The sequence below is a fragment of the Panthera uncia genome, chromosome A2, assembly GCF_023721935.1.
Source record: "Panthera uncia isolate 11264 chromosome A2, Puncia_PCG_1.0, whole genome shotgun sequence".
NCBI lineage: Eukaryota > Metazoa > Chordata > Mammalia > Carnivora > Felidae > Panthera > Panthera uncia.
In genome coordinates, this window is record NC_064816.1 from 15206736 (window position 1) to 15231253 (window position 24518).

At 62.9% G+C, this 24518-nt stretch overlaps 1 protein-coding gene across 2 annotated transcripts; it reads right to left on the reverse strand.

The window, feature by feature from the left end:
• Window positions 1-1373: 1373 nt before the first annotated feature.
• On the reverse strand, window positions 1374-24251 carry ALS2CL (ALS2 C-terminal like). Of its 2 annotated transcripts, none has more exons than XM_049640327.1 (26): window positions 24156-24251; window positions 20284-20409; window positions 19434-19626; window positions 19062-19127; window positions 18422-18587; window positions 17759-17890; window positions 17080-17199; window positions 15826-15884; window positions 15622-15688; window positions 14997-15193; window positions 13891-13956; window positions 13358-13456; window positions 13095-13256; window positions 12244-12355; window positions 11070-11147; window positions 10086-10216; window positions 8702-8875; window positions 8433-8529; window positions 8088-8245; window positions 7500-7568; window positions 6474-6647; window positions 5224-5266; window positions 4729-4790; window positions 4471-4620; window positions 4067-4163; window positions 1374-3664 (listed from the first exon to the last, which is right to left on the reverse strand). In XM_049640327.1, exons 2-26 carry the CDS (start codon window positions 20384-20386, stop codon window positions 3584-3586), a joined length of 2856 nt encoding a protein of 951 aa, XP_049496284.1. In that variant the 5' UTR covers window positions 20387-20409; window positions 24156-24251; the 3' UTR covers window positions 1374-3583. The 2 variants fall into 2 exon arrangements, 1 of the variants encoding a protein (XP_049496284.1); XR_007459840.1 differs by having other exon boundaries at window positions 3577-3664; window positions 5216-5266.
• Window positions 24252-24518: the final 267 nt, after the last annotated feature.

Sequence of the window (24518 nt, forward strand, 5' to 3'; positions counted from 1 at the left end):
AAGCCAGAGCAACCCTGGCGAGGCCAACCAGTAAAGTCCTGACCTGGACCAGGACCCTGAACTGACCTGAACCTGACATTTCCTCTCACTCTAACCTTAACTTGAACTCCAACCTTGACCCTTATTCTAATCTGACACTGACCTTGCTTCTGACCTTAACCCTAACCCCAACACTGACCTTGACTCTAACCCTGAACTTACCCCTTCCCCAGTGGCCACAGGAGGGCAGTCCCTGCCCCTCACTGGCCCCACGGTGGGCGGCCATCCCTCTAGGAGAGACGACAGCTGAGGCCACGAGGCTCACTTAGGTCCCCGCTCAGGGAGGGCTGGCCTCCCTTCAGCATTGCTAAGGCTTCTCCAGCAGCCCCGCGCCCCTCTGGCTGCCCCCCACATTCTCCCTCCAGCCTTGTCCAAGGCTGCGTTGGGCAAGGGGTTTGTCTGGGCTGTGCCCTGGCTCCCAGCACCCTTGGGGGCGATCAGAATAGAGGCCTAGTCAGAACTGGCATCCCTCTAGATGCCTGGCAGCTCCCATTCTCAGTAGCTGTGGACTCGGCTTCTCCTGCTTCCTCTACTCCCTGCCATTGGTCCCTTTCTGGGAGGACAGCTGGCCCTTCTCACCTGGGGCCTTGTTGGCCACGTCCCAGACTGTAGCCTGTGCAGGGAACGGGGCTGGCATCCAAGAGGCCCCTGGTGAGGCTCGCTGACTGAGGGAGGGAGGCGGGGGGCTTCGTGGGGCCCCTCTGTGCCCTGACCGATCACCAGCCACAACTGGTCAACAGGTGTAACCTGGCCGCCTCGTGACATTTCCTGCTGTGGGAGCGCAACACCCGCGACAGATTAGCGCCCGGAGACAACCTGCTGGACTGGCCACATTGCTGCCCGGTGTGGTGCCCCGGGGACAGGAACCTGAGCTGGGACAGAGAGGGCGTTGTCTTTTCCCCCCTTTCTCTGAGGGTTTGGCAACAACTTCCCGGCTGCTCCTGGCCTGAGCGTGGCCAGCCCTCCTTTCCACGTGGGTCCCTGCCTGTGCTGGTCACACCCGAGGGGCTTCTGTTTTCACAGATGAATGCGGACCCGGCCCGGGGCTGGGGTCCTTCACAGTCCAACCTTTCCCAAGTCCACCTGTTTCCACCCTCATGCTCATCGCCATCGCTGCTGGCCCAGGAAGAGGCGGAGGGCGTTGCTGCGCCTGGAGATCGCCGGCGGAGGAGCAGGCACCCGCCGTTAGGCACCAGTAACACGACTGGGCCAGGGGGCGGGCCCTGGAGCGGGGCCGGGGGGCTCATTCCTTGGGACATGAGGGCCTCACGTGAGCTGGCCCTGTGAGGAGAGCTGGCCCTGTGAGGACGGAGCAGCCTGGGACCCAGGGGACCGGAGGAGGGCGCATGTGGGGCACAGAACGACGAGGGGCGGGAGCTGGAGAGCAGGCGGGGCGGAAGGGAAATGCGGGTGCAGGAAGCAGGAGTTGAGGGGCTCCACGGGAGGCCGCATGTAGGCCCAGGGCTGCCGTGGAAGGGAGGGGGTGGTCAGGCTGTGACTCTGACACGTCTGCTCACTGAGAGGTCATTTAATCTCTCGGGTGTCTCTCTCTCAGCCCCAAACCCAGGCCCCCGGGGACAGGGCTGGTGTGGCCCCGTGCAGCCTGTCAGAAAGCCGCCTGCAGGTGTCAAGGAACGGGCCCCTTGGGCTCGCAGCTCTCCGGCGCAGGAGATCATGAGGTCCTGGTGGCCAACCTGACCTCCCGAGACGTAGGACCCTGCAGCCGAAGGGGCTCCCGCAGCAGCTGGGAGAGGTCCTCGCTGGGGTCCCCGCAGGTGACCCGTCTCCATCAGCCTCCCGAGGCGCCCACGGGGCAGGCGGGCTGCCCGGTTCCAAGCGTCTCTTCTGTGAATGCAGCACTGACCTCGGCTGGCAATGTCCTCACGGTCTCGGGTTTTGGCTGCCACAGCGCGGCCGCCCTCGGCCTCTCCCGTCCCTGTCCAGAGGCTCCAGCTCCGCTGGTACCGGGCAAGGCCCGGCCACAGGGCGGGTGGAGGGGTCCTGGTGAATCGGAGCTACAGTGAGAGTTCCCGGATCCTGACGGAGGCCGGGTGGTGTGGGGGGCTGGGGGGAGCTTGGGGGGGCAGCCTCTGGGGTGAGGCTGCAGGCGTCCTGCCACTCAGGGCCGCCTTGAGGCAAGCGTGTTCTACTCGCCAAGGGACAAGAAGGAGCTGGGCACCGTTGAGAGGATTAAAGTAGCAACGGCCCCATCCTGGGTAAGCTCGAAGGCCCAGGGCATCCGGATATCCTCACTCTTCCTGCCCTCCATCATCTCAGGGTCTGTGGGTGCCCCCAGCCACCACCAGCCCCCCACCCTGAGACTCCTGGAGGGGCTTCCGCCTGGGGCTCAGGAGTGGCTGGGCTTTCCGAGAGCCTCCCTCACGGGCCTCGAGGTCAGTGCTCATTTACGGAGAGCACACCTGGAGCCAAGGACGGTGACCTGAGTTGCTCACGATCCATGGCACGGTGGCAGGGCGGCTGTGGCGGCCGGGCCCAGCTCTCCCTCCGGGGCTGCATCCCTGCATAAATCCACCCTCTCCCCGTGCTTCGTCCCTGGACTTCTTCAGATCAGTCACCCCGCCTATTGTCACACGTCTCCTGTGACCGGGCAGGGGGAGCCCCCGCAGGTCACCAGGTGGAAGCCCCTCGATGTGGGGAGAAGAAACTGAGGCCAGGCAGGGGTGAGGCTGCCCCAAGACCGAGCTCCCGTGTCTCTCGGTCCCACACGGAAACCATTGTGGGAACAAAGTCCTCCCCTCCCCAAGGCCCCTGAGACCCCCTGGCCTCCCCCTGCCCCTGCAGGGTCTTGAGCCTGGACAGAACACAGATGGCCCCATGCCACTGCTGTCCCCCTGCACACGGGCCCGTGGGCTGCAGGCGTGTGGCTCTTAGGACCTTGCCGGAGGCCACCCAGCAGGTCAGGGTGGACTGGGGTTTGTCCAGCCCCGCAGCCCAGAGAGACCAGCTCACTCCCGGGGCAGAGTCGGGAACGAGGCAGGACCCTAGGAGGCCACCCGTGGACAAAAGGCCTCGTGAAAAGCGGCCTCACTAGCAACGTGGAGCCTCTGACCAGGAAACAGGGAACACCACCGGCGATGATGTGAGAATCTCAGCCCGGCAGCCTAAAAAGTCAAACTTCCAGAAGGACTCCGGGATCCAGCAAGACGGGCGGAAGGCCCGTCACAGACCATCTAGTCCGCTGGTAAACAGACGGCGACGCCGAGGCCCCTCGAGGTCCGTGTGGGAGCCAGGCTCGGGCAGCAAAAAGGCCAGTGAGCCGCTGCGGGTCAGGGAGGTCATCCGACACCGACCTAGGGGCAGGGCGAGGGGGAGGGGGAGCCCCCGGCTCCGGGCCCACGTGTGTCACCCTCGCCCTCGGCCCACTGCAGGCAGCAGCAGCGTCTCCCTGGAAGAAACTAACTGCCCCTCGCCTCCGGGAACCGCCTCCAGGGGCCCCTCCTGTCCTCCGCTCTGTGGGCGACGAGGGCCAGGCTGGACCATGGCGGCCCCTCTCAGCTCTGCGGTCGGCCCGGGAGCGGCCGGGCTACCAGGGCCGTCTGGAGTCCCCGCGGCCGGGAAAGCGGTGCAGCCTCATATCTTCCTTCTGGATGTGCTCGTAACAGGACTGGCGGGAAAGAGGCGAGGCTGAGGGGGGGAGCTGCCCTGCCGGCCCCCAGCCCCACACAAACACGGCCCAACACCAGGGAGCACAGCCGCCTCCCGGGCCGGGAGCATCACGTCTCCAGCTCAGCCCCCAGCCACAGTCTGCAAGGAAGTGGGGCCTCCCTCTCCCGGTCCGCTCAGGGATGCAGCCTGGAACATGCCCAGGGTCCCGGGGCCCCAGGGCTGGGGTGAACTGCGGGGCCTCCCCCCCCCTCCCCAAACAAGGGCAGGCCCGGAGGCTCGGTGAGGCCCGCCCCGCAGAAGCACACACGAGCAGTGAATTTGGGTTCATCCCCACCATGCGCCCGGGTCTGTCCCACCGACCAGGGTATTTTGGCCCCAGTCCACCACCTCTGTCCCTCACCTCCAGGGCCGTGAGTAAGAAGTCATACAGGCCTCCCGTGTGGATGGGGTCCATCATGTCACGGATCAGGTGGATCTCGGCTCCCAGGTGCTGGATTCTGGAAGACATCCACCCCCGCAGTGAGAGGGAGAAGGGGCCCATCAGGGGCAGGCACCGCGCGGCTGGGGAAGGAGCCCCGGCCTGGGTGGCTGGACACCTGGGAGGTGGTCCCCGCTCTGCTCCCCACCCGGGACCTGAGGCGGGCCTCTCTGGGCCTCCGCCTCCCGCTTTGTACCAAGAAAAGCTGTGCTCAGAAACCTTGATGTTGAAGGCTTCAGCCTGTGTCCTGGCTGGGGGCCAGGCAGGGTGGGAAGGGATCATCCTGCAGCCCCCCCACCCCAGCTCCTGGCCTGGCCGGGCCTCACCGGGCACGTGACACCACGTAGATGAGCAGCGGCAGCAGGTCGTCCATGGGCAGCTTGTGCTCCTGGCCCAGCACCCGCGACACGGTGGCCTCAATTTCCCCGTATGTCCTCTCCAGCACCTCCAGCTTCTCGCGGGGGTCCACCGTGGTGCTGCGGCAGGGTAGCGGGCTCCAGATCGAGGCCCCCGGGTTCAGTCCCCACCAGGGGCCCCAACACTCCCGCCTCTGGTCCCCCACCCTCCCCAGGGCGCAGACTCACATGATCTTCTGCAGACACTCAGTGGCTGACAGGAAGCACTTGTCCCTGACCAGGGAGAGTCTCTGCATGGTGAGGGGGGGTGGGGGCAGGGAGCGCAGGTTGGATGAGGCCACGGTCCGCCCCCCAGCTCCGTCCCTCTGGCCCTCCCGGGGCTGGAGCTCTTGCCGCCCACCTTTCCCCATCACTGGCTCCAGCATAGCCCCGCCCAGAAGCTCGAGTGACCCAGGGTAAGTCACAGCTCCACCATGAGCCTCAGTCTACTCAACTGTGAAGTGGGATAAATGGTCTCCAGGAGGTTGGGGGGACCAAAATGGATAGAGAAGATAATGATTCCAATAGCCGATAGTCACTGGGTCCCTATGGGTACCTATTTCGGTGGCCCCCGGACCCAAGGGCTTGTTGAAACACAAAGAGGCCTGAGCAAACCATGGGGGGCCCAGCTCAGGGTTCAGGCCTCCCCCCTACCTGGGGCAGCTAATGGACCCACCTTCTCACCTGATTGGTTGTCAGCGTGAGGTCCTTGAGGGGCCACAGGTGCCTGAAATTAAACAAGTATGACACGGAGCCTCTGCCAGGAGGAGGGGGCAGGGTCTGAGGTCAGAGGGCAACCCCCCCATATACCGTGTCCCGTAGCAGGACTGAGCACAGGAAAGGGGTCCGCAATGGCACCCTGGAGCACCCGCATGGAGCCCAAGGCAAGGGAGGCTGGGACAGATCCCTGGAGAAGACGGCCCCCCCCAAAACTTGGATAGGGGTGAGGGGCAGCGCTGTGGGCCAAGGGACCCTATGAGCAAAGTCCCAGGGGTTGGGCCAGACAGAGAATGACAGCAGAAGAGACTGTTCTGGAGGCTCGGTGGGCCAGTGCAGGCTGGTGAACAGGGAGGGATGTGGGTGCCATTCAGTGCAGCACCAGGCAAGGACTTGGGGAAACAATGGAGCAGGGAGGCCAGCATGGAGGAAGCAGCACAGAGGCAGCAGCAAGAGTTGGGGAGGAGGGAAGCTTGGGAAGCGGTTGGCAACCAGGTGTCTGGGCTGGTGACTAGTCAGATGCAGGAGACATTCACGATGAAAGGGGAAACAGGGTTTTGGAGGGGGTGGGTGGGAAACACCATCGCGGTGTGACAAGGGAGACCAGGTGTGGAAGGAGAGGTCCCATGCCCCCCATTGGGCAGGCGGTCACTCATAGTATCGACGGATGAGAAGGGGCACTGAGGGTAGAAGGGACCTGCTCCCAGAACAGTCCTCAGTTTCCCCTTGAGGATCTCCCTTCCCCCCACTCTCAGTCCAACTGCTGGCAGCAGGACACCTGCCCCAGCCCCAGTGGCAGATATTGAGGCAGGCTGGCCACTGTGGGCCACAGCCAGCATTTAGGGGCAGGCTCCAGACGCCGGCCAAGCCAGTGAGGGACAGCTCCCGGCTGGAGCTGGGAAGGGGACACCAGCTCCCTGGGGCACAGTGCGGGGACTGAGCTGGTAGAGTATAAACCTTGAATGGCTGGTACCCTGTGTTTCACCATAAATGGGAGCCAGAGATACATCCAAAGAGACGGTGTTTCCCTTCACCATGAGGTTAAATAGCTAGATCCAGCCACACCTGAAACCCACCACACCAGCATAATCCTAGAACTTCATGGGCACCCAAGCCAATTAGCACCACCCCCTTTTTTGCTAAAGACAATGTGAACTGCATTTTGTATCCTGTGTACATGGGGGCCCTGGCAAACATGGCAAGGAGGGAAGGCTTACTTCTGCACGTCCAGGAACTCAAGCAGCTTGGTGTCGGGGAAGAGGCTCAGGTGGGCAATGCCCTGGCTGTAGAGACCGTCCTCTGTCTCATGGAGAAGCAGGTAGAGCGTGAAGAGCTCCGAGTAGAAGCTGGGCAGTATAAGGGGCAGCACCAATCCATGCACCTGCACGTCCCTGAGTGAAAGTGGCCAGGACAGGTTGGGGCCAGCAGGGTGGGAGCCTAGGGGGTAGGGACCGCTACTTGGGCTGCCCCTCAAAAAGCCCACAGAGCCCCTTGTCCCCCAACAAAGTGTCCCCGCCCCCTCCATTCTCTAGAAAGCCCTTCCTAAGTCTGTTCTTGGTCATTCCCTCATTCGGTTGAAATCTGGGGCCTCCCGATTCTCTCATTTGACTCACAACCAAAATGGCAAGTGGGGTGGGATTTGATCCCCATTTGACTGAAAGCAAAACCCAGGCCCTGGACAGACAAGGGACTTGCGGCAAAGCACTCAGCCGTCATTCCAGGCTAGTCCAGTTCTGCCGCCTGGTTTTCTAGGCTTCCTAGGACTCCAGAGGGGAAGTTCTACCCAACGTCTAGCTCCGTTTCCCACGCATCCTGCAGTGGGATCTCTCGGCCTGAAACCTAAAGGCAGGAACGGGAAGGTGTGGTCTTGGGGGACTAGGGAGACAGGATTAATGATGCAACTCCCATTCTGCACGACCTCGGGCTCAGCCCCTGCCAGGCCTATCTCCCCATCTGTGTGCAGGGAGGAGGGTGCCCGGGGCAGCTGCTCACCCCCTGCACACCCGAGAGATGAGCCTGGGATGGCACGTCCCGAACAAAGATGCATTTGATGCATTGTGGCGGGGCCTCCTCCCAGGTCGCTCAAGGAGCAGAGGTCGTGGGTCATTCTGATCTTCGTGGTCAGTGAACAACGCGTGGTCGATAGCATGAGCCCCGAGATTTCCCCAGAAGCCCCCCCTCCCCCTATCCTCCGAAGGAGGCTCCAGAGGCTTCCCTGGACCTAGCCCCAGGGGAGCAATCACCTTGTCTCTGTATCTTCGTCTTCCTCTGGAGCCTGGCCCTTGCGCTGTAAGGCCACCTGCAGCAGACCCCTGCAAACCAACGAGAGGGAGAGCTGGGCTGCCACCTCCCACGGAACCCGAGTCCCCAAAGGACAGGGCAGCGGGCTCTGCATCCGCCCCCGCCACCAGAGCCGTGGAGCGTGAGGCCCAGAGCCCCGGCTCCCAAGCCTCTGCGGTTAGGAAGCTGGGAGTACAGGGCGTCAGCCTGACAGCGCTGGAACCCCACAAGAGAAGGAACTACAGCATCTAGGGCCCCCATCTGTGACGTTAGATGGGGTCTGAGTCCAGAGTCAGGCTCAGCCTGCAGGGGGCTGGAGCTCCCCTGGGGTCAGGGGTCAGCTCAGGGCCCGTCGAGGCTCCGACTCTGGCTCCAGGAAGCCCGTGCTATAATCTCCCTGCCTTCTAACCCCTTCGCTCGGCCTCCGGTTCTTTCTCAATCCAGAGGCACCGTTCCTGCCCAGGGGGCTAGGCAGAGCACCTGACATCCGGGAAGAGCAGAGCTCTACCTCTACAGGGCTGTGGCTGTCCCCAACAGGCCACCGAGCTCACCTGTAGGTGGCCCAGAGCTCCTGGGCATGCTGCTTCACCTCCTCCTGGGCCAGCGCCTGCAGGTGCTTATTGGCCCCGATGCCGGCATACGTGGCCTGGAAGGTCAGCATCAGCCTCCGGAGCAGCTTTCCCAGGGGGTGCAGCGAGTTGCTCAGAGCCTGGCAGGTGCAAAGGCAACAAAGAGGTGACCGGGGCCGGGGCCTGGAGCCCCGACAAGACTCCCAAGACTGCTCCCGATTCACAGATGAGAACACTGAGGCCCTCTGAGCAGAAAGGGTCCCCGGGCTGGCCCCTCAGGCCAGCACCAGGGGCAGTGAGGAGGCCCCCCTCCCCGCGGGCCCTCACCTTCCTGAGGCACTGCCGCAGGGCTCTGGGCTCCCGGTGCTGCAGCAGCTCGTCCAGGACGTCTTCCATTCTGCCCGCGCGGTCCTCGGGCTGGGTCCTGGGGCACCGCGCACACACATCTCTCACCCACACCTGGGTCCTGGCCTGCCCCCTCCAGGAAGCCTTCCTCCCCAGCCCACACGGGAGTCCCACAGACCCCCAACCCAGGCCCTCCGGATGCCCCGCTGGGCGCACGCGTGCCTGCACTCACGCACACGCCCGCGCCTCACCTCTCGCAGCACAGGTACTCCTGGGACTTGCGAAGCTCCCTCGAGTTCTGCACGTGGAAGCCCAGCAGGGCCTCCTGCAAGTCCCCAGGGCAGCCGGCGCTAACGAAGTCCCGGAAGGGGCCGTAGACGCCCTGCCAGCGGCTCTCCGCGGGGAAGGCGCCCACACCTAGCTGCCTGTGATGGAGGTGGCGGAGGGTGGGAGGCAGGGATTGGAGCTGCGGTGGGCAGGACCCCGTCCGGGCCCTCGGGGAGAGGGGGATGTCCCACCTGGCCTAGAGTCGGAGCCCAGGAACAGGGGGGCGGACCGGGAGGGCTGACCTCCAAGGCTCCGGGAAAAGAAAGGAGAGGCAGAGAGAGGGACAGAAAGAATCTGCTCCCCGGTGGAGAAGAGAGAAAGGGACACACAGGGCCCTGGAAAGGAGACAGAAAGATCTGAAGAGCTGGAGGCCAAGTCCAGACAGCAAGGTCTGGCCTTAAGAGCTAACGGGCCCAGAGTCCAGGATCCCCCTGCCTTGAGACCCCGCTCTCCCTCCCACCCCACCTGGTTCCTTCCTGAGCTTGGTCTTATCTCGGCCAACGGGCCCGGGGGGTCTGGCTGCATGTGCCCAGCGGAGCGCTGCACTCCCACATCACGCTCACAGATTTTCCTACACCTGCACCCCACCCAGGCTTGGTCAGGCCTCTGGGGTTTGCTGTCTACTCCCAGGTCCTGCTGTCAGGGAGAAGAAGCAAGCAAAGAGGAAGGGTCTAGTAATCAACCCTTCTCCCCCTCCCTCCCCCCCGCCCCCACATCTGAAATGCTGTCTGTGATCCGTACCTTGACAGACACAGCAAGAGTTGCCACTTGAATGAACTACAGTTCTCAGAGGAAGAACTCTGTCTCCATGGGAAGAAGTCTATCCTCTTCTCAAATACCCCATGAGAGTGACATGAAGTCCACTTAGCAAGTTTCCTTCTTCACCTTGGCTACCAGGGAACTCAGAGCCAGGTTCATGCTCAGCCATAACCACTGTGACGCCTATCTGTATGTTTCTTTCCTTGAAGTCCAACTCGCACTTTTATTTTCCATTTTATTCTTGTCTATGTGTGTTATTTTACAAACTGTCTTGTACCCTTCCCAGAAAAAAAGCAGGGCGGAAGCAAAGCCTGTGCCTAATATTTTTCTCCGGTTTTGTGGTGTACGAAGTTAGGCCATAGCCCTTGATTCCAAGAGTCTCTGACTTGAGGGCTGTGTGACCTGGGCCCTCGGAACTGAATAAAGAACGAAGAGAACGTACAGAAAAGGCCCTCTGACGAGACCTGAGCCCTTGGGGTGGAAACAGACACACACAGACACACTCCAGTCAGGCTCCAGAATGCACGGGCCGGGCGGCCAGGCTCTTACCTCTTACGGGTGCCACTCGGTTCTGGCAGGAGGGCAGCCGTGTCCAGCACGCCCTGGGTATGCAGCCCTCCTCCTGGCCCGCTGCCAAAAGAGCCCTCCAGGGTGAAGCCATTGGGGAAGGTGACCTTGCCCTGCAACCAGGGAAGGAGACAAGGACGCCTGTCTGTCCGTCCAGCTGCCTTCCCATCCAATCATGACAGGCCTCCTGCTTGTCCATCCTGGGCACAGAGGCTAGCACCTGGTGGGTGGCCTTCCCACCATCCGCTCACTCTGCCCCACCCTGAAGGGCTCCTAATCCTCTCACCTTAGAAGCCCCTGACCTAGAGCCGTGCCAACGGCCCAAAGGGTCACCTCAGGTGGGAGACTGGCAGGGAGAGAGAAAGGGACTCTCAGGTCACAGCAGGAGAGCCACTACTGTGGGACTTGGTGGCGGGGGATGGGGGGAGGAGGTAAGTCCAGAACTAGGAAGAGGCCTAGGCAAGGCCTGAGGGCCTGCTGGCCCTGGGAGGGACAGTCCCTGCCTCATGAGTGTCCCATTCATAGCACTCGGGGCCCACCCATTAGATGCCTTAGTGCCCTCCAGTCACCAGGAGATTGAAACAGCCCCACATTCCCAAAGGCCCAAGCAGGGACCCAACTGCCTTCTGCTGGGTCAGCCCAGGCAGGAACATTCTGAAGGACACTAACTCCAAGGCACCAGTGCTGGTGGAGGGGGTGGATTCCCAAGGAGGGGCCTGTAGGGAGACACGGCCAGGCCACCAGCACCCTGTGCACCAAGGCAAACCCACCTGTCCCCTCTTGACTCTGACCAGGGTTCAAAGTCCACTTCCATGGCAGTGCCCACCTTCTGGACGCAGTGGACATGGGAGGGGCACCTCCCTACCTTCACCCACCGCCCACACCCTCAGCCCTGGGTCCAAGTGGGGAGATTACAGGCTCCAGCCAAGGCTTGGCCATGAGGGGATAGGTCTCAGTGGCCCTCACCTTCCCCACAAGGGTCAGGTCCCTGGTGAAGGTGCCCTCATACAAGGAGTCGTCTTCAGAGAGGAGGATCCCTGGGCCCTAGGGAAGGAAGCCGGAGAGAGTCAAAGCAGTCAGTTAGGAAGGGCCAGGAGATGGGGCCTAGGGAGGGGCCAGCAGGAGGAGAGGAGGCAGGCATCAACCCGGGTCCTGAGCCCTGTCACACCTCCCAGGACCGTGCCTAGGTGGGATGCCAGCCCTTGGCCTGCTAAGCCCTGAGCAGCCGTTCCATGGACCTCATCCCTGGGTTATCCTGAATGACTCCCTGGGACCTGGCTCCTCCTTTCCAGTGGCCTCTCTCAGGAGGCCTCCTGGGTGACCTCCCTTCCCCACCCACAGCTCAAGAAGTCCTGGGCTTCTCCTCACCCATCCCCACTTCCCTATCACTGACCCAGGGGGCACAGTGGAACCAACCAGGCTTCCTTGTGGCATTGGCCGCCAGGAAGCTCAGAGCCAAACAGGATCCAATTTGTGTCCTATCTGAATCTATTTTGTGTCCATTCTTATCTTATTGTCCCCCTTCGATCCTTCCCACATGAACAAAGGCACAAGCCATAATAACAGTAACAGTCACCAGGCCAGACATGGGGCAGAGCACCTGGCAGGGTGTGAGTGAGGCAGGAGGCGAGGGCTGGTGTGCCCGGGCTCAGGAGACCTGGTGACACTAGGCAGGTTCTCTGACTTCTCTGAGCCTCACATCTGTCAGTCATACACTGGGGACGATGACATGATCCGCGGGACCACGGGGAAGATCCCACGAGATCGTGCTGGGAGGCTGAACCCAGAGCTGGGTGTCCAGTTAGGAGTCTATCAATGTCAGTTGCACTGACTGCTGGCATCATCCTCACCATGCACCTCATTCTTGCTGATTCCACTGTGCTTACAGTAAGTAGTTAACCTGAGGTGCTGACGGGGAAACCGAGACGGGAGGGGCAGGGACTCGGCCAAGGCCAGGGTAGGTGGCTGGTAGAACTGGAATCCTGCTGAGGTTCTGTCTCCCTCTAGCACCTAGGAACCCAGTTTCCGCCCCATCCAGCACTGCCCAGCCTCTGCTTAGCATCCGGACCCTCAGAGCCGGGGGTTCAGCCCCAGTGCAGGGAAAGGGTGGCTCAGGATACACGCGGGTCACCCCACTCACCACCATCTTGTCCGCCTGGAAGGTGCCCTGGTAGCAGACACCCGCCTGGGTGACCATGACCCCTGGGCCATGGCGCTGGTCAGCCTGCCACATGCCAATATAGCGCTCACCCCTGGGGGAGGAGCCAGAGTTGGATCAGAGTCGTTCCTGGGCACTTTTAAGCCAGCCGGGCTGCGGTCAGGGGGTGAGGGTGGTGAGCGGATAAGGAGCAGTGATATCGCCTGAATCTACTCAACTCAGACATGGGGCAAGTGAGGTCAGGACCTCCAAGAGAAATAGAAAATGGGGGAGGGAGGGAGCCTGCCTGGGGGGGGGGGGGGGGGGGGGGCGGTATCCTGGCAGGCTTCCTGGGGCGAGGTGGCACGAAGGATGATGGAATGCAGAGCCGTGGAGGTAGGCGCCTCCAACAGGTACGACAGGTACAAGGGGACATTCAGTGGTCTAGAAGGCTGGTCTAGGGGGGCATGCAGGCAGCACGGCAGGGGTGAGGTCAGAGAGACAGGCAAGCCTCAAATACAAGGCCAAGGACCCCGGGCTTCCTCTTACAGCCCAGAGAGCCTGGACGGGCTGTGATCCCTACACGGGACTAGACTGGGGGGTCAGAAAGTCCTCCTGGACAGCGCGAGGAGGGGCCAGTCTGGGAGGCTCCTTAATCAAAGAGGTCAGGGCTCCCTCATCCTGAGCCTCAGCGACAACCAAGGCCACGGAAAGGAAGTGAGTGACTTCAGAGAGACTCTGAGGGGGCAAACGGACGGGACGCACTGACCACAGGACCCACGCCCTGCTCAGTCTGGTGTGTGGGGGTCTCCTGAGCCCCCTGACCCTGCGGGGTGCGGCCGTGGAACGCTCACCTGTCACCATCCTCCTCGATGCCGTAGCCGCTCTTCTGGCCCCTCTCCCAGTGGCCCGTGTACTTGCAGGGCTGCGGGGCCTGTGGGGGGCTCTCAAGGACCCCGAATCCGTGCCGCAGGCCCGCCTGGAAGTAGCCTTTGTACACCTCGTCAGTGCTGTACCTGCAGAGGGTCACCAACAGCTGGCCTGCCTCCCGGAGCTCGGCCCAGGGGACGTGCCCGCCCCAAGAGCCCCCCTTGCCATGGCGCCGAGGGTCACTTACTCACAGATGCCGTAGCCACACATGCTGCCTTCCCACCAGTGGCACTTGTAACAGTCAAACTTGTCCTCGGAGGCCTGAGGCACCAGGCGGATGCCGAAGCTGTCAGTGTGGGTGCGTGGGGGGGGGGGGGGGAGGCGGTCAGCACCAGGCTACCACCTTGACCAGGACACCCCGTGACACCCCTCCCTGCCACCAGAAGCGTCCCCACCTCCAAGGGGCCTTCTCAGACAATGAGGAGAATCGCCCAGGTGCTCAGCCGTCTTTTCTTCCCAAGGGCCACTCTGAGGACGCCTCCCCCTGTCCCGGCCCCCCGTGCATCCTGGGAGCACCTTCCGGTCCTGACCACTCCTTCCATGACCCACCCTTCCTCGGGGCTTTGGTTTCCCAAAGTGTAATAAGGGGAGCTGGACCAAATGGCCTTAAGTTCCTGCTTGAGGTTCGGGGATTTAGGATGGGGCCAGGCTGGTGACGGTGGCGGGGGTGAAAACCACTCCCCCGCCGGCCACATTCTCCCGCATCAGCCCCAGCCTTACCCGTGCTCCAGGCCCTGGCAAAAATTCCCCACGTGATTCCGGCCATCTGGCCACTTCAGGGTGCCCCTGGAAGACAGTGGAAGGGCACACACATCAGGCCCACCCGACCCGTCCTTCAACACGCACACAGCCCCCAGCTGACCTCCACCACAGACACTCTCAGAGCCCTAGCTCCCCCCAGACTGGATTCTCTGCCCCCACCCAGCCCTTCTCTCTGAGCTCCATGACCCGCAGGGGGCTCTCGGTCCTTCCCGACTCCTGGCACAACTAGCCCAGCAGCCTCAGGCACACTCACCACACCCCACAGGGAAAGCTCTGGAAACATCCAGGTTCCCTTTTTCCCTTGACCAAGAGGAAGCTCAGAGCTAAACTTCAAGCTTAAGTCAAACGCTAGCCAGTGGCTTCTAGCATCCTCCTCCCCTCTTCTGACACGGCATTGTTTTTTCTGTTTTTTTTTTTTTGTTGTTCATTTGCTTCCTCAAGTCCTTTCTGGAAGCAGGCAAGGTATCAGAAACTAACGTGCTTATGAGCATAACCTTGGCAAGTCCCTTCTGCTTTCGGGGCCCTGGCTTTTCCAGCTGGAGCATAGGGTGGGGCCACAGGGTCTTGAAAAGCCCACCTCCCTGTGACTGAAGCCAGACTCACCCTATAACCTGCCCTGAGGCCTTGGGCAGGTCATGCCAGCCTCTGGGCCTCCAGAACGGGTGATGACACTCGCCCAGGGGGGTCTTGTAAGGGCTGGGGGAGGCCGGGTATCCGCAAACCATTTCCCCCACCAGACGGTGCTACGTGAATATGAGCACTATTCTCCCCCCGCTTCCCGAGAACAGTCACTGCAGCCCTGCAGGCCAGCCGCCTGAAGACTGTCCCACGCCTTCTGGTGTCATCACCCTCACCAAGACTCTACATGGCACAGACCTACTATGGGCCAGGTCCTGTCCAATAGAGCTTAAGAGAGACCGGGGGACAAACAGGCTTGACCAACTAATTCGGAGTAACAGCCTTTGGTTCGTGCCCTCGGGTGATTAGGTCCATGTGGGTCCCATCTGTCCTCAGACTCCCACAACGACCCCTGCCTCGCTCGGCCCAGAGCTCCGGTCACTCACTTGCCATGGGGCCTGCCCCGGCACCACTCGCCCTCGTAGGTGGCCTGGCAGAGCCGACCCTCGGCGCGGAAGGTGTATGCCAGGCAGCGGCAGGTGGGGGGCTCGGGGGGCTCCAGGCCCGCCCCCAGCATGGGGAAGTCCTTCTTCCCACGCAGGGCCTGGCACACAGCCTGAGTCACCTTCCACTGCCAGACCATCTGGTGGGGACAGGGGAAACACAGGATAGGTCACTGCTCTGGAGGCAGCCCCTCTAGGAAGCTCCAGATAGTACCCCCACCACGCCCCTCCCCCTCTGTTCTGTCCTCTGGGGGAAAAGCCAACTAACGGCTCCATGCTGCTCCCTAGGCCCTGCATCAGACCTCGTGTGCAGTTTCGGTGCCTGCCAGGGGAGCCAGACAGAGCCACGGAGCAGGCACCCGCAAAGGCCCCAATCCTGGCTTCACGGGGCCAAGTACCCTGTTCTCCACGGCGCTCTGAGGCCCGACCCGGGCTGACCACCGACTCGCTGCGGCCATGGTCCCAGAGCCTCCGGGGGGTACACCTGTGCCCTCCCCCTGCCCTCCTGCTGCCTTCCCTCACTCCTCCGGCCCCACCCCGCCCCGATTCACAACTCACCCACACTCACCCGGCCCTGGGGGTCCTTGGAGCAAAAGGAGAGCTCTTCCTCAGGTGTGAGGAGATCAAACGTGCACCTAGACAGATGGAGGTGACGAGTAGGCCCCAGCTCCGTTCGGAGGGTGTTCTGGGAGGCCCAAGCCCTGGGGTGCGGGCGGTGTCGGGTAGGTGGAGGGAGAGAAGGCCTGGGGTGTGATTGGAGGGGGCCGCTCACCCGTCCTGCCCAGGATCCACCCACACCAGCTTCAGATCAAAGGTGTGGACGCTGTGGCCCTGGAAGGAGATGGGGCACTGGTATCACCCAGGGCCCAGACCAGACGCTCCCCTCCTGCTCTGGGCCAGTCGTGCTCCAGGCACCAACCTGCTGCCATGCGGCCGGGCGTGCCCAGGCTACTCAGTCCAGCTCGCCCAGCCTGCTCCCCATCTCCCTTCCCATCCAAGGGCCTGGCTGGGAACCCTGGAGCAGCCCCTCCCCCGCCACCGGCTCCATCCGTGACCCTGTGCTGCTCCTTCTATCTGGAAGGCCATCCCTGCTCGGAGAGTTGACCAACGCCCCTTCCTCTACAAGATTGCATGCAGCGACCTCCCGCCTGACCTAGGTCACTGCCTCACCGCCGCGGGGGGAGGAGGCACCAGGCCCAGGCCCGAAGGGCAGGAGGAGTGTGCCAGACACAGGCAGGGACAAGAGTGGGCCTGGTACAGGACATGCAAAGGTCCAGAGGTAGGAAAGGGCACAGAGCATTGAAGTATCTCATCGGTGTACCTGGGGCACGGAGTGGAGAGGAGCTCAAAGTGAACCAGATTTCAGGAGATACAAGTTTAGACAGGGCAAGTAGCAGCCCCCCCTCCCCCCAGGCCTCAGCGTCCCAGTCTGCAGGGGAGCCCCAGCCTGGCATTCTGAGGGGACAGAGAAGACAGCGTTACGGCTATCACAAGGACTATATGACTTCAAGGGTGGGGGATACTACAGGCCAGGAAACAATCCCAAACCCCAGCCCTGGCTCCCCCCTGACTTCTGCAACGTCCAGAGCCCAGGCCCTGGTTCTACACAGTACTTTTTTCTAGAAGCCTCATGTGTGCCTGGATCCACCCAGCCCTCCTCAGTCACCAAGGGCCACCCCTGACCGCCCATCTGGGGCTCCCCTCCTAAGTAAGGAAGAGAAAGAACTAAGAGTTGTCTGGCACCTGCTGAAGACCAACTCACTCACAAGTGTCCCGTTTTCCAGATGAGGAAACCGAGGTACAGATGGTTAGCAGCGATGGCAGCCGGGACTGGGACGCACATCGCGCGGCCTTGCCCGATAGCTCACCCTGCTCCAGGGATGGCGGGGCCTGCCGCCCCCCACCCCCAGCAATGACTGCCTCTCGGCCCCCATCACCTCCCCAAGTTCTCGCTCCCCACTCCTTTCTCAGCCAGGCCCCCGACCCCCGCTGCGGCCCCAGGACCTCTGGTCAGCCCCACCCCAACCTGCAGCAAGACCAGGGCATCATCGAAGAGCAGCACGCGCTCCGCCCGTAGCGGGGTGACCGTCACCGGTATGTGCTGGCTGTCTTGCAGGAGTCTGCGAGCAGGGGTGCAGAGCACATCCTGGGGAGGAGGGCGGGGAGGCACAGGGCTCAGGCGCCCCTGTCCCCCACTCTAACCATCTCCCAGAGGCCCCCAGCTCTGTGACGACAGTGGGGCTCCAAGGTCTGGAGGGGGTGGGGGCAGCAAACTTGTCTCAGAGCTTCGCTTTGAGGGCCGTCCCACCTCGAGCCACTGCCCCCGCCGAGCCCCCCACAACACTCACCGGGGCTCTGCGGTCCCTGCCTCTCGCTGGCGATTCTTGTCCCCTTTCTCTGTTCCCCTAATTCTCTACACTGGGTCCCAGGCCTGCCACACCCTCTCAGGGCACAGGGGGCTCCCCCACCGACCCCGGTAGGGGCAGTGCGTGCCACAGTGGGTGGTGACATGAGGACATGATCGCCGGGTGGCGTCTCAGGACAGAGTCAGTTCTGACTGCTTTTCCCCAGAGCCGGCTCACGGCCTGGCCTAGGAGGCACTCAGCAAGTGCCTGAGGACGGCTAGACAGAGGGACCTCACAGCCACCTGGCCCCTGCCTAATGAGAGTCCCCTTTCTTGACCCGCCCTGAGGCCTCAAACTCACTCTCAGCCGGCTGCTCAGGGTGTGCCAGAGGGCCTGCGTGGCGGTGGCCTGGTCCAGCGCCTGCCTCATGAAGGACTCTAGGTTCCCAAAGAGGGTGGCCGCGTGCACCACCAGCTCCCGAGTGGGGTGACGCTGCAGGGACACAGAGCAGCTGGTGAGTGGGGGACGGGGGTGGGGGTGGGGGGGGGCCTGTCAGAACCTTCCGCCACCCTGTGATGGTTGCCCCGGCCCTGGCCTGGCCCCAGCTGGTCAGAAGGTCTGGATCTAAGCCAAAGTTTGTCCTTTTCTCCCTGCCAGCCCTTCCTTGAGGGAGAGGCCAGCATGAAGGTGCTTCCAGAGGACCACTGGGTGACACCCCCCCCCCCCCAAAGCTGGACCTGGGCCAGGTGTCCTCACACCCAGTACATGATTCTCCATCTGCTTCCCGGGTCTCTGCTGGCTCCACTACAGCAGGGCCATGTACCTCAGACATGCCAGGGCAAGGCCATGTCTCTGCGAACCCCCCAGAACAGGGCCACGTCCCCAAAAGCATGGCTGTGTCTTTCTCAAGCCAGGGTTCCTGAGTCAGATGGGTCCCCTGAGCCAGGACCGTTCCTCTCCTCCTCCCTACAAGTGACAGGCCTATCGAGCAGCACCTGGTCGCCCGACCTCCCTGCTACCTACCTCCCCAACGGTGTCCCCGAGGCTCAGCAGGAGGAGCACGTACTGCTGCACGTGATGGGCGAGCGGCTGGCGGAGCGCCTGGACCAGCGTCGTGCCCACGGAGGCCTCTGAGCTCACGCCCGACAGGAGCTGCCGCAGCGCCTTCCGCTGGCCCCGCCAGTACTCGCTGAGTGGAGGAAGGGCCACACGCCGCCTTCATCCCCCTCCTACTTCCGTCCCTGCCACCATCCCCCGCCCAAACCCAGCTAATGCCCCCAGATCTCAGGAGCAGTCCCAGACCCCAAACCGCTCTCATATCACAGGACCACGGTCGCCCAATTGGAGCTTCAACGGCAATATCTGGGGGTGAAGGGATCATCGAGGACAACCACCCACCCTGAACAGGACGGCCCCTCCTTCCCCTTCCCAGGGTCGGCCTTGGCTGGTGGATATCTGGATTTGGCTCACAGCCTCCATAGACTCCCCCCCCCCCCTTCCGGTGTGGATCAGTGTGGAATTGTTAGAACCAGGAGTGTTCAGGATGAGTCATGGGCTATGACACGGGCCGCTGTGGCCATGGGACTTCCCCAGCCTTCCCTCCCGGACACCCCCACCGACTCAGAGCCCCCACCTCCCCATCCCCGCAGCACCCTGTGCTCACCTCCTCTTCTTTGCTGCCTTCTGAAAGGCCTGCACCACCACGCAGCTAGTGTAGGCTTCGATGTACCTACAGACAGCACAGGAGACACCCTGCAGGCCCAGCCCACGACCTCAGATCCAAACCCCTGCCCTTCCGGGGTCCTCGGACCCCACTCACCGAGTGCGCGCAGCCTTGGCCCAACCAGATAATTCTAACTCAGTCTTTCCTCCCTGGGAGGCCCCAAGGCTCAGGTCTGGGGTGCCTGTGATTGTGCCAGGCTAAGGCCCCAGGCCCTGAGGCTGACCCACCCCAGACCGAACCCAAACCTTTGCCTAAACCTGACCCGGGGAGCCCTCGGCCCAGGACGATCCCCCGCCTTCCTCGCCGCCTTACTCTACGTGGATCCGTAGAACGCGGTCGGCGCCGCACAACAACAGCAGGGATTCCAGCCCGACGGAGTCCTGGTGGCACAGCCTCCTCCTCAGCGAGCGCAGGCTCTCCTCCGTCACCTCCCAGAGCTGCTGGGAGCTCTTGTGTAGCTGCTGCAAGAGCCGCAGGCACTCTCTGCCCTGGGGGTTCGAGGGCTCTGGAGGAGGGGGGGCGGGGCAACCACCCTGTGAGGGGGCGGGGCCTCTCCGCCTCGAGGGGAGGGGCCCCCACAGCCCAGGAGCCTCGGCCAGGGTTCTGCATCCTCCTAGGGGTCTTCGGCTCTGGATACGAAGCTGACGTTTGCCCCCCACTAAGCAGGGATGGCACGTACACTAACTCCCCCGAGTCTCTGGACTTCCTGGGGTCTGGGATGCGGGGTCTGTAAGGTCCTATGGTCCCCTCCCTCTCACAGATGAGTGGACAGAGCTCCTCAGTGGAAGGCACCTGACCAAGGTCACTCCACAAGTGAGACCCAAACTGGAAGTAAAAACTCAGCATCCTGCTTTCCAGCCGTGCCCTGGGTGAGAGCAGGCTGAGAATCCAGGCAGAGCATCAGGTCTGTGCCCTGGAAGAGGTGGGACTTTGACTCTATGTACAGCTGAGTCTGGGCTAGGGGTCCGTGGCCTGGCCCCTTGGGGTCCCTTTGAGAAGGGAGCAGCCGGCGACCAGAGGCAGAGCCCCAGTCCCGAGTGTCCCCACTCCCGTCTGAGGCTGAGCAGGCTGTGCGTGCCTCGGACAGTCTAACGAGCTAGGTCCCGGGGCCCCAGGATGGTTCCTGCGTCCCCCGCCCTCCCACTGCAGAGCTGAGACTCACCAGCCGTGAGCAGGGGCTGGAGGACGAGGCTGTTGATGCGGGCGAGGGTGGAGGAAAAGACCTCCTCCAGCCGCAGCAGGGCCTCCTCCTCAGGGCTGCACATGGCCAGAATGCAGGACTCGGGGCCTGCGAATGGGGCACAGACCAGAGAGAGGGCGCCAGCGAGAGCACGGTCAGTGCCACGCTCTCAGCCCACGTGCCCGGGACTGCCCACAACAGAACGGAGCGGTGAGCCCGGGGCCGCCTCAGAGGGGAATGCCTGGACCAGCCACTGACCCCTGCCCTGCTCTGCACCTGGGCCCAGCAGAGGGGACCTGATGGAGAGGCAGCCAGGGCTCAGAACTGCCTAGGGAAACACCTCTTTTTAGCCAAAAAGGCAGGTGCTCCTCAAGCCCAGTTCTGGCCTGCTCATTCCCCTGCTCAAACATCCACCATGGCTCCCAAGGTTCAGAGTAATATCTAGTGGTGCTCTGACCTAGCTCCCCCTCCACAGAGTCTCTGGAAACAAGGACACACTGTCAGAGGAGCCCAGCTTTTTTCTCAAGGCCATGGCTCAGGCCAGGCAGACGGGCACAGTGAGAGCAAAGGATCACGGGCATGAGGGCCCAGGCTCCACGCGTGGCCCACCAAGAGTGGCCAACGTGGCCAGTGGAGGAGTTATGGAGGATCTCAGGGCAAGGGAGCGTGGTAGGACCCAACATCAGACTTGGGGAGATGGATGTGGTGACAGCTGGAGAGGAGACGGGGCCCAGCAGTGGGAGAGTGAGGTCAGCAGAGGTGAGAGCCAGACCCTCCGTGCCCCTCAACCTGGCTGACCCTGCTGTGCCCAGAGGAAAGAGGTAGGGGTTGTGGGGGTGGGCAGGTGGGCTTGAGTCTTTGGACTCCCCACCATGGAGTGACGGACCCACCAAGCAGGCAGGGATCCCCTGAGAATGTGGCTCTCTGATGAGAGGGAGGGTCAGCAAGGGGCCTGGGCTCCAACCCACCCCCACAGCCAGGCCGCAGCCTCCAAACAGACACAGCGTTCTCCCACCAGAGCCGGGTGCCCTCACCGAGCAAACTTCATCTGCCCAAAGGACCAGACCACACATCTCAGGGTCTCTTAGCCTGAGACCCTCAGACTGCCTGTCCCTGGCTCTGACACTCAGAGGTTCTGCCGTTAGCTGACCTAGGTGGGGTGGGAGATATCATCGGGATCGCCGGAATGGGCAGGTGACACAGGTGGAGCCCCAGCGCCCTTTCCAGGCCCCTGACAAAACCTACAACTCCCAGGGAACAGGCTCTGGGGCAGTAGGGCGGGTGCCTCAGAACTCTGGCCAAGGGCCCAGGCCCCGGCATTCCTGCCCCACCTTTCCTGCTGCTGCTGCTTCAGGAGGGCGAGGCCTTGGGAGGGACCGACAGGAAGGGGAAGCGGCCAGCTGCCCAGCTGTGGCCTGCTCTGTGGGCCCCTGTGGCAGCCCCAGTACCTCCCCCCACCCCACCTGGGGCAGAGGGGCAGGTGGCTCCACGTCAACTCAGGCAGATCCGCAGAGCTCAGCTGAGGGGTCAGGGGTACAGCAAGTGGGGCCCGCCCCCCCCCCGACCCTCCCCCATAGCTCCAGAAACTGACAGAAGGGAAAGGCCCTTTGGGGGGTGGGAGTGACCTTTCCATCCTCAGTTGGCAGCCAGTCAGTAGGGGGTGTGAACTGAGAGGTGAGGACACTGGCTAAATAAAGGTGGAGGAAGAAGGTGCAGCCAGGACAGGAGGTGTGGACTAGGAACCAGATCAGGGCGAGTGGGGGCCTGCAGTCAGTAGCTCGAGGCCGAGAGGCCCTGAACACCAGGCATCCCCCACACTCACACCGACCTGGGGTCCACCCCAGCCATGTTGCACCCCAGATAGAGCTCTCTGCCCCTCTCCACCTCAGGCGTCCCCCACCCTTCGCTGGGGGGCTGGCAGCTACCCTTACCCTGGACCCATGGCCCTCACCTCAGCTGCTCCCACAGGACCCCCTGCCAAACCCCTACCCACTGCTCGGTCCTGGCCATGCTTGTCCAGAGCCCTGCTCCCCTCTGGGCTTCAGTCACCTCCTCTGTGAAATAGGGGTGCGTTCAGATCAGAGCTTTCAAACTATGTGAGTCCTCCTTAGAAATGATAAACTGGTGTGGGGAGTTGCTCTGGGTGCAGAGACCTGGTCCTCAGCCTCCTTCACCGCTCAAAGCAGCCTAGGGACCCTCCGGATGAGTCTTACAGACCCAGACTGGCATTTACTCCAGGACCCTTCCAGATCTGTGGCCCCAAAGGGACGTCTACCTCTAAGGAACTGAGGTACACTGCTCAGAGAAAAGGCCAGAAGTTAAGCGTGGCTGGCGAGGCAGTGGTGGGGAAGGCTGCGGCTGAGGTTGGGGATCTGGTCTGGTGGTGCCCAGGGTCCCCACTCCCCAGCTAGAGAGCTTGGGCCTTCATCCTGGAGGCAACCAAGAGAGTGAGAGCAGGGAGCAGACCACGCAGGAGTGTGTGTGTTTGGGGGTAGGGGGAGGTGCTGAGCCATAACGTGAGAGGGACCCAGCAGGAGTAACCCCTGCTCAAACCCGTCACACCCCTAACCCACCGGGCTCTGGTCACGAGTATGGCCTCCATACCTTCTCCCTCCACCCAGTTCTAAGGTTCCTTGGTGTTAGGCTGCACATGAAGCACCTATGGAGAAACTGAGGCCGAGGAAGGCAAGAGAGGGCTGAGACACTATCTGTAGAGCATGTCTGTAGAGCATGTGCACGGCTCAGACCCAGGCCTCTGGCTGCCGGTCCTGCCAGGTCACCTGAGTGAGGTGGTTCAGAAAGGCTGGGCGACTTGCCTCAGGGCACACAGCAAGTTCCCAGCAGGACCCAGCCTCCTACCTCCTCAGGCAGCCTTGGTGCTCACTGTGGGGCAGGGTGAGCACAGAACTGGCTAGTCTTGGCGTGCCCAGGTGAGTCAGCTGCCCGTCCCGTGTCGATCTAACCAGCCACCAGACCTGCTGTCTCCCCTGCATTCCTGGCCTCTCTCCACGCCTGGTCACTCTCAGGCAGGGTCACCGAGGCCTCCCTTGCCCTCTCCAAGACCTGGACCCCCGGGGCCCCTCAGGCCCCTGGGCCACACCCTGTCATGGCACCCACTCTGGTATTTCCTGGTGTGGACAAGCAAGGAAGTTTTGCTTGCTCTGGACGTTTTTTTCCTGGGCTGCCCCAGAGTCCCCTAAAACAGCCCAGTGGTAGACACAGGACAGAGGAACTGCCCCAGGGTGGGGGTGCTCAACTGTCACAGCTGACCCCTCAGTCTCCACTTTGGCTTCTCCCCCCAGCACTCCTTCTTGGGCTCTCCATGCCTCTAAGCTTCTTGTCCTATACGCCCCCACCCCCAACCCTTCTCAGTCTCTGACAGCTTCCCTGCCCCTCCCTGCCTGGCACACGCACAGTCACTGGAGTTTCCCAAACATGGGATCCTGTCCCAGCCACCAGGCATTGCCCATGCCGGTCTCACTGCGGGCGTCACCTCCTCCTGGCAGTCTCTCAGGCTGGATGGGGTCCGGGGGCGGCGGATGGGATCCCCTGCGCGGTGCACGAACCCCGGGCGCTATCCCTGCGCTGCCCCTAAATCCGAGCCGGGTAACCGCGGGGCTGGGAGAACGAGGCTGAAAGGCCGAAGGGCCCTGGCACGGGGCGGGGAATGGGGACGGTGCCTTGGGACAAACTCAGACGGCCCCCATGTGAGCGCCGCCTGGGACCGAGGAGCCGTGGAGGGACGGCGACGCGGCGGCCCGAGGGGGCGCTAGGCGAAAGTCCCACCTGGAGTGAGGGGCAAGCGGGAGCACAGGAGCCCGCCCACAGACGCGCGACCTCCGCCCCGCCCTTACCTGCGCGGTGCCGGTGCCCGGAGCGGGGAGCGTCGCCGCGGCCGCTGGCTCCCCGCCGCCCGCACGCCGCCCCCTCCCCGCTGCCCCGGAGCCCGCCACGCCCCACTGCCCCGCCCCTCGCCACGCCCCCACCGCCGGCCCCGCCCACCCGGGTTGTTGCTCGAGGAAGCTGGGGCGTGAGCCGACCGACCCGCCTAGCGATCTACGCGACCCCCGCACCCCCGCCCGAGGTCTAGTCCTGAGGCCTTCCCTGGAGACCTCCGGGTCCGAAGGCTTCTGGGACCCAGTGGGAGAGGGAGGTAGGGGCCTGACCCCTCCGCCGCCTTAAACACACACACACTCACTCACTCAGGCCCAGGCTCG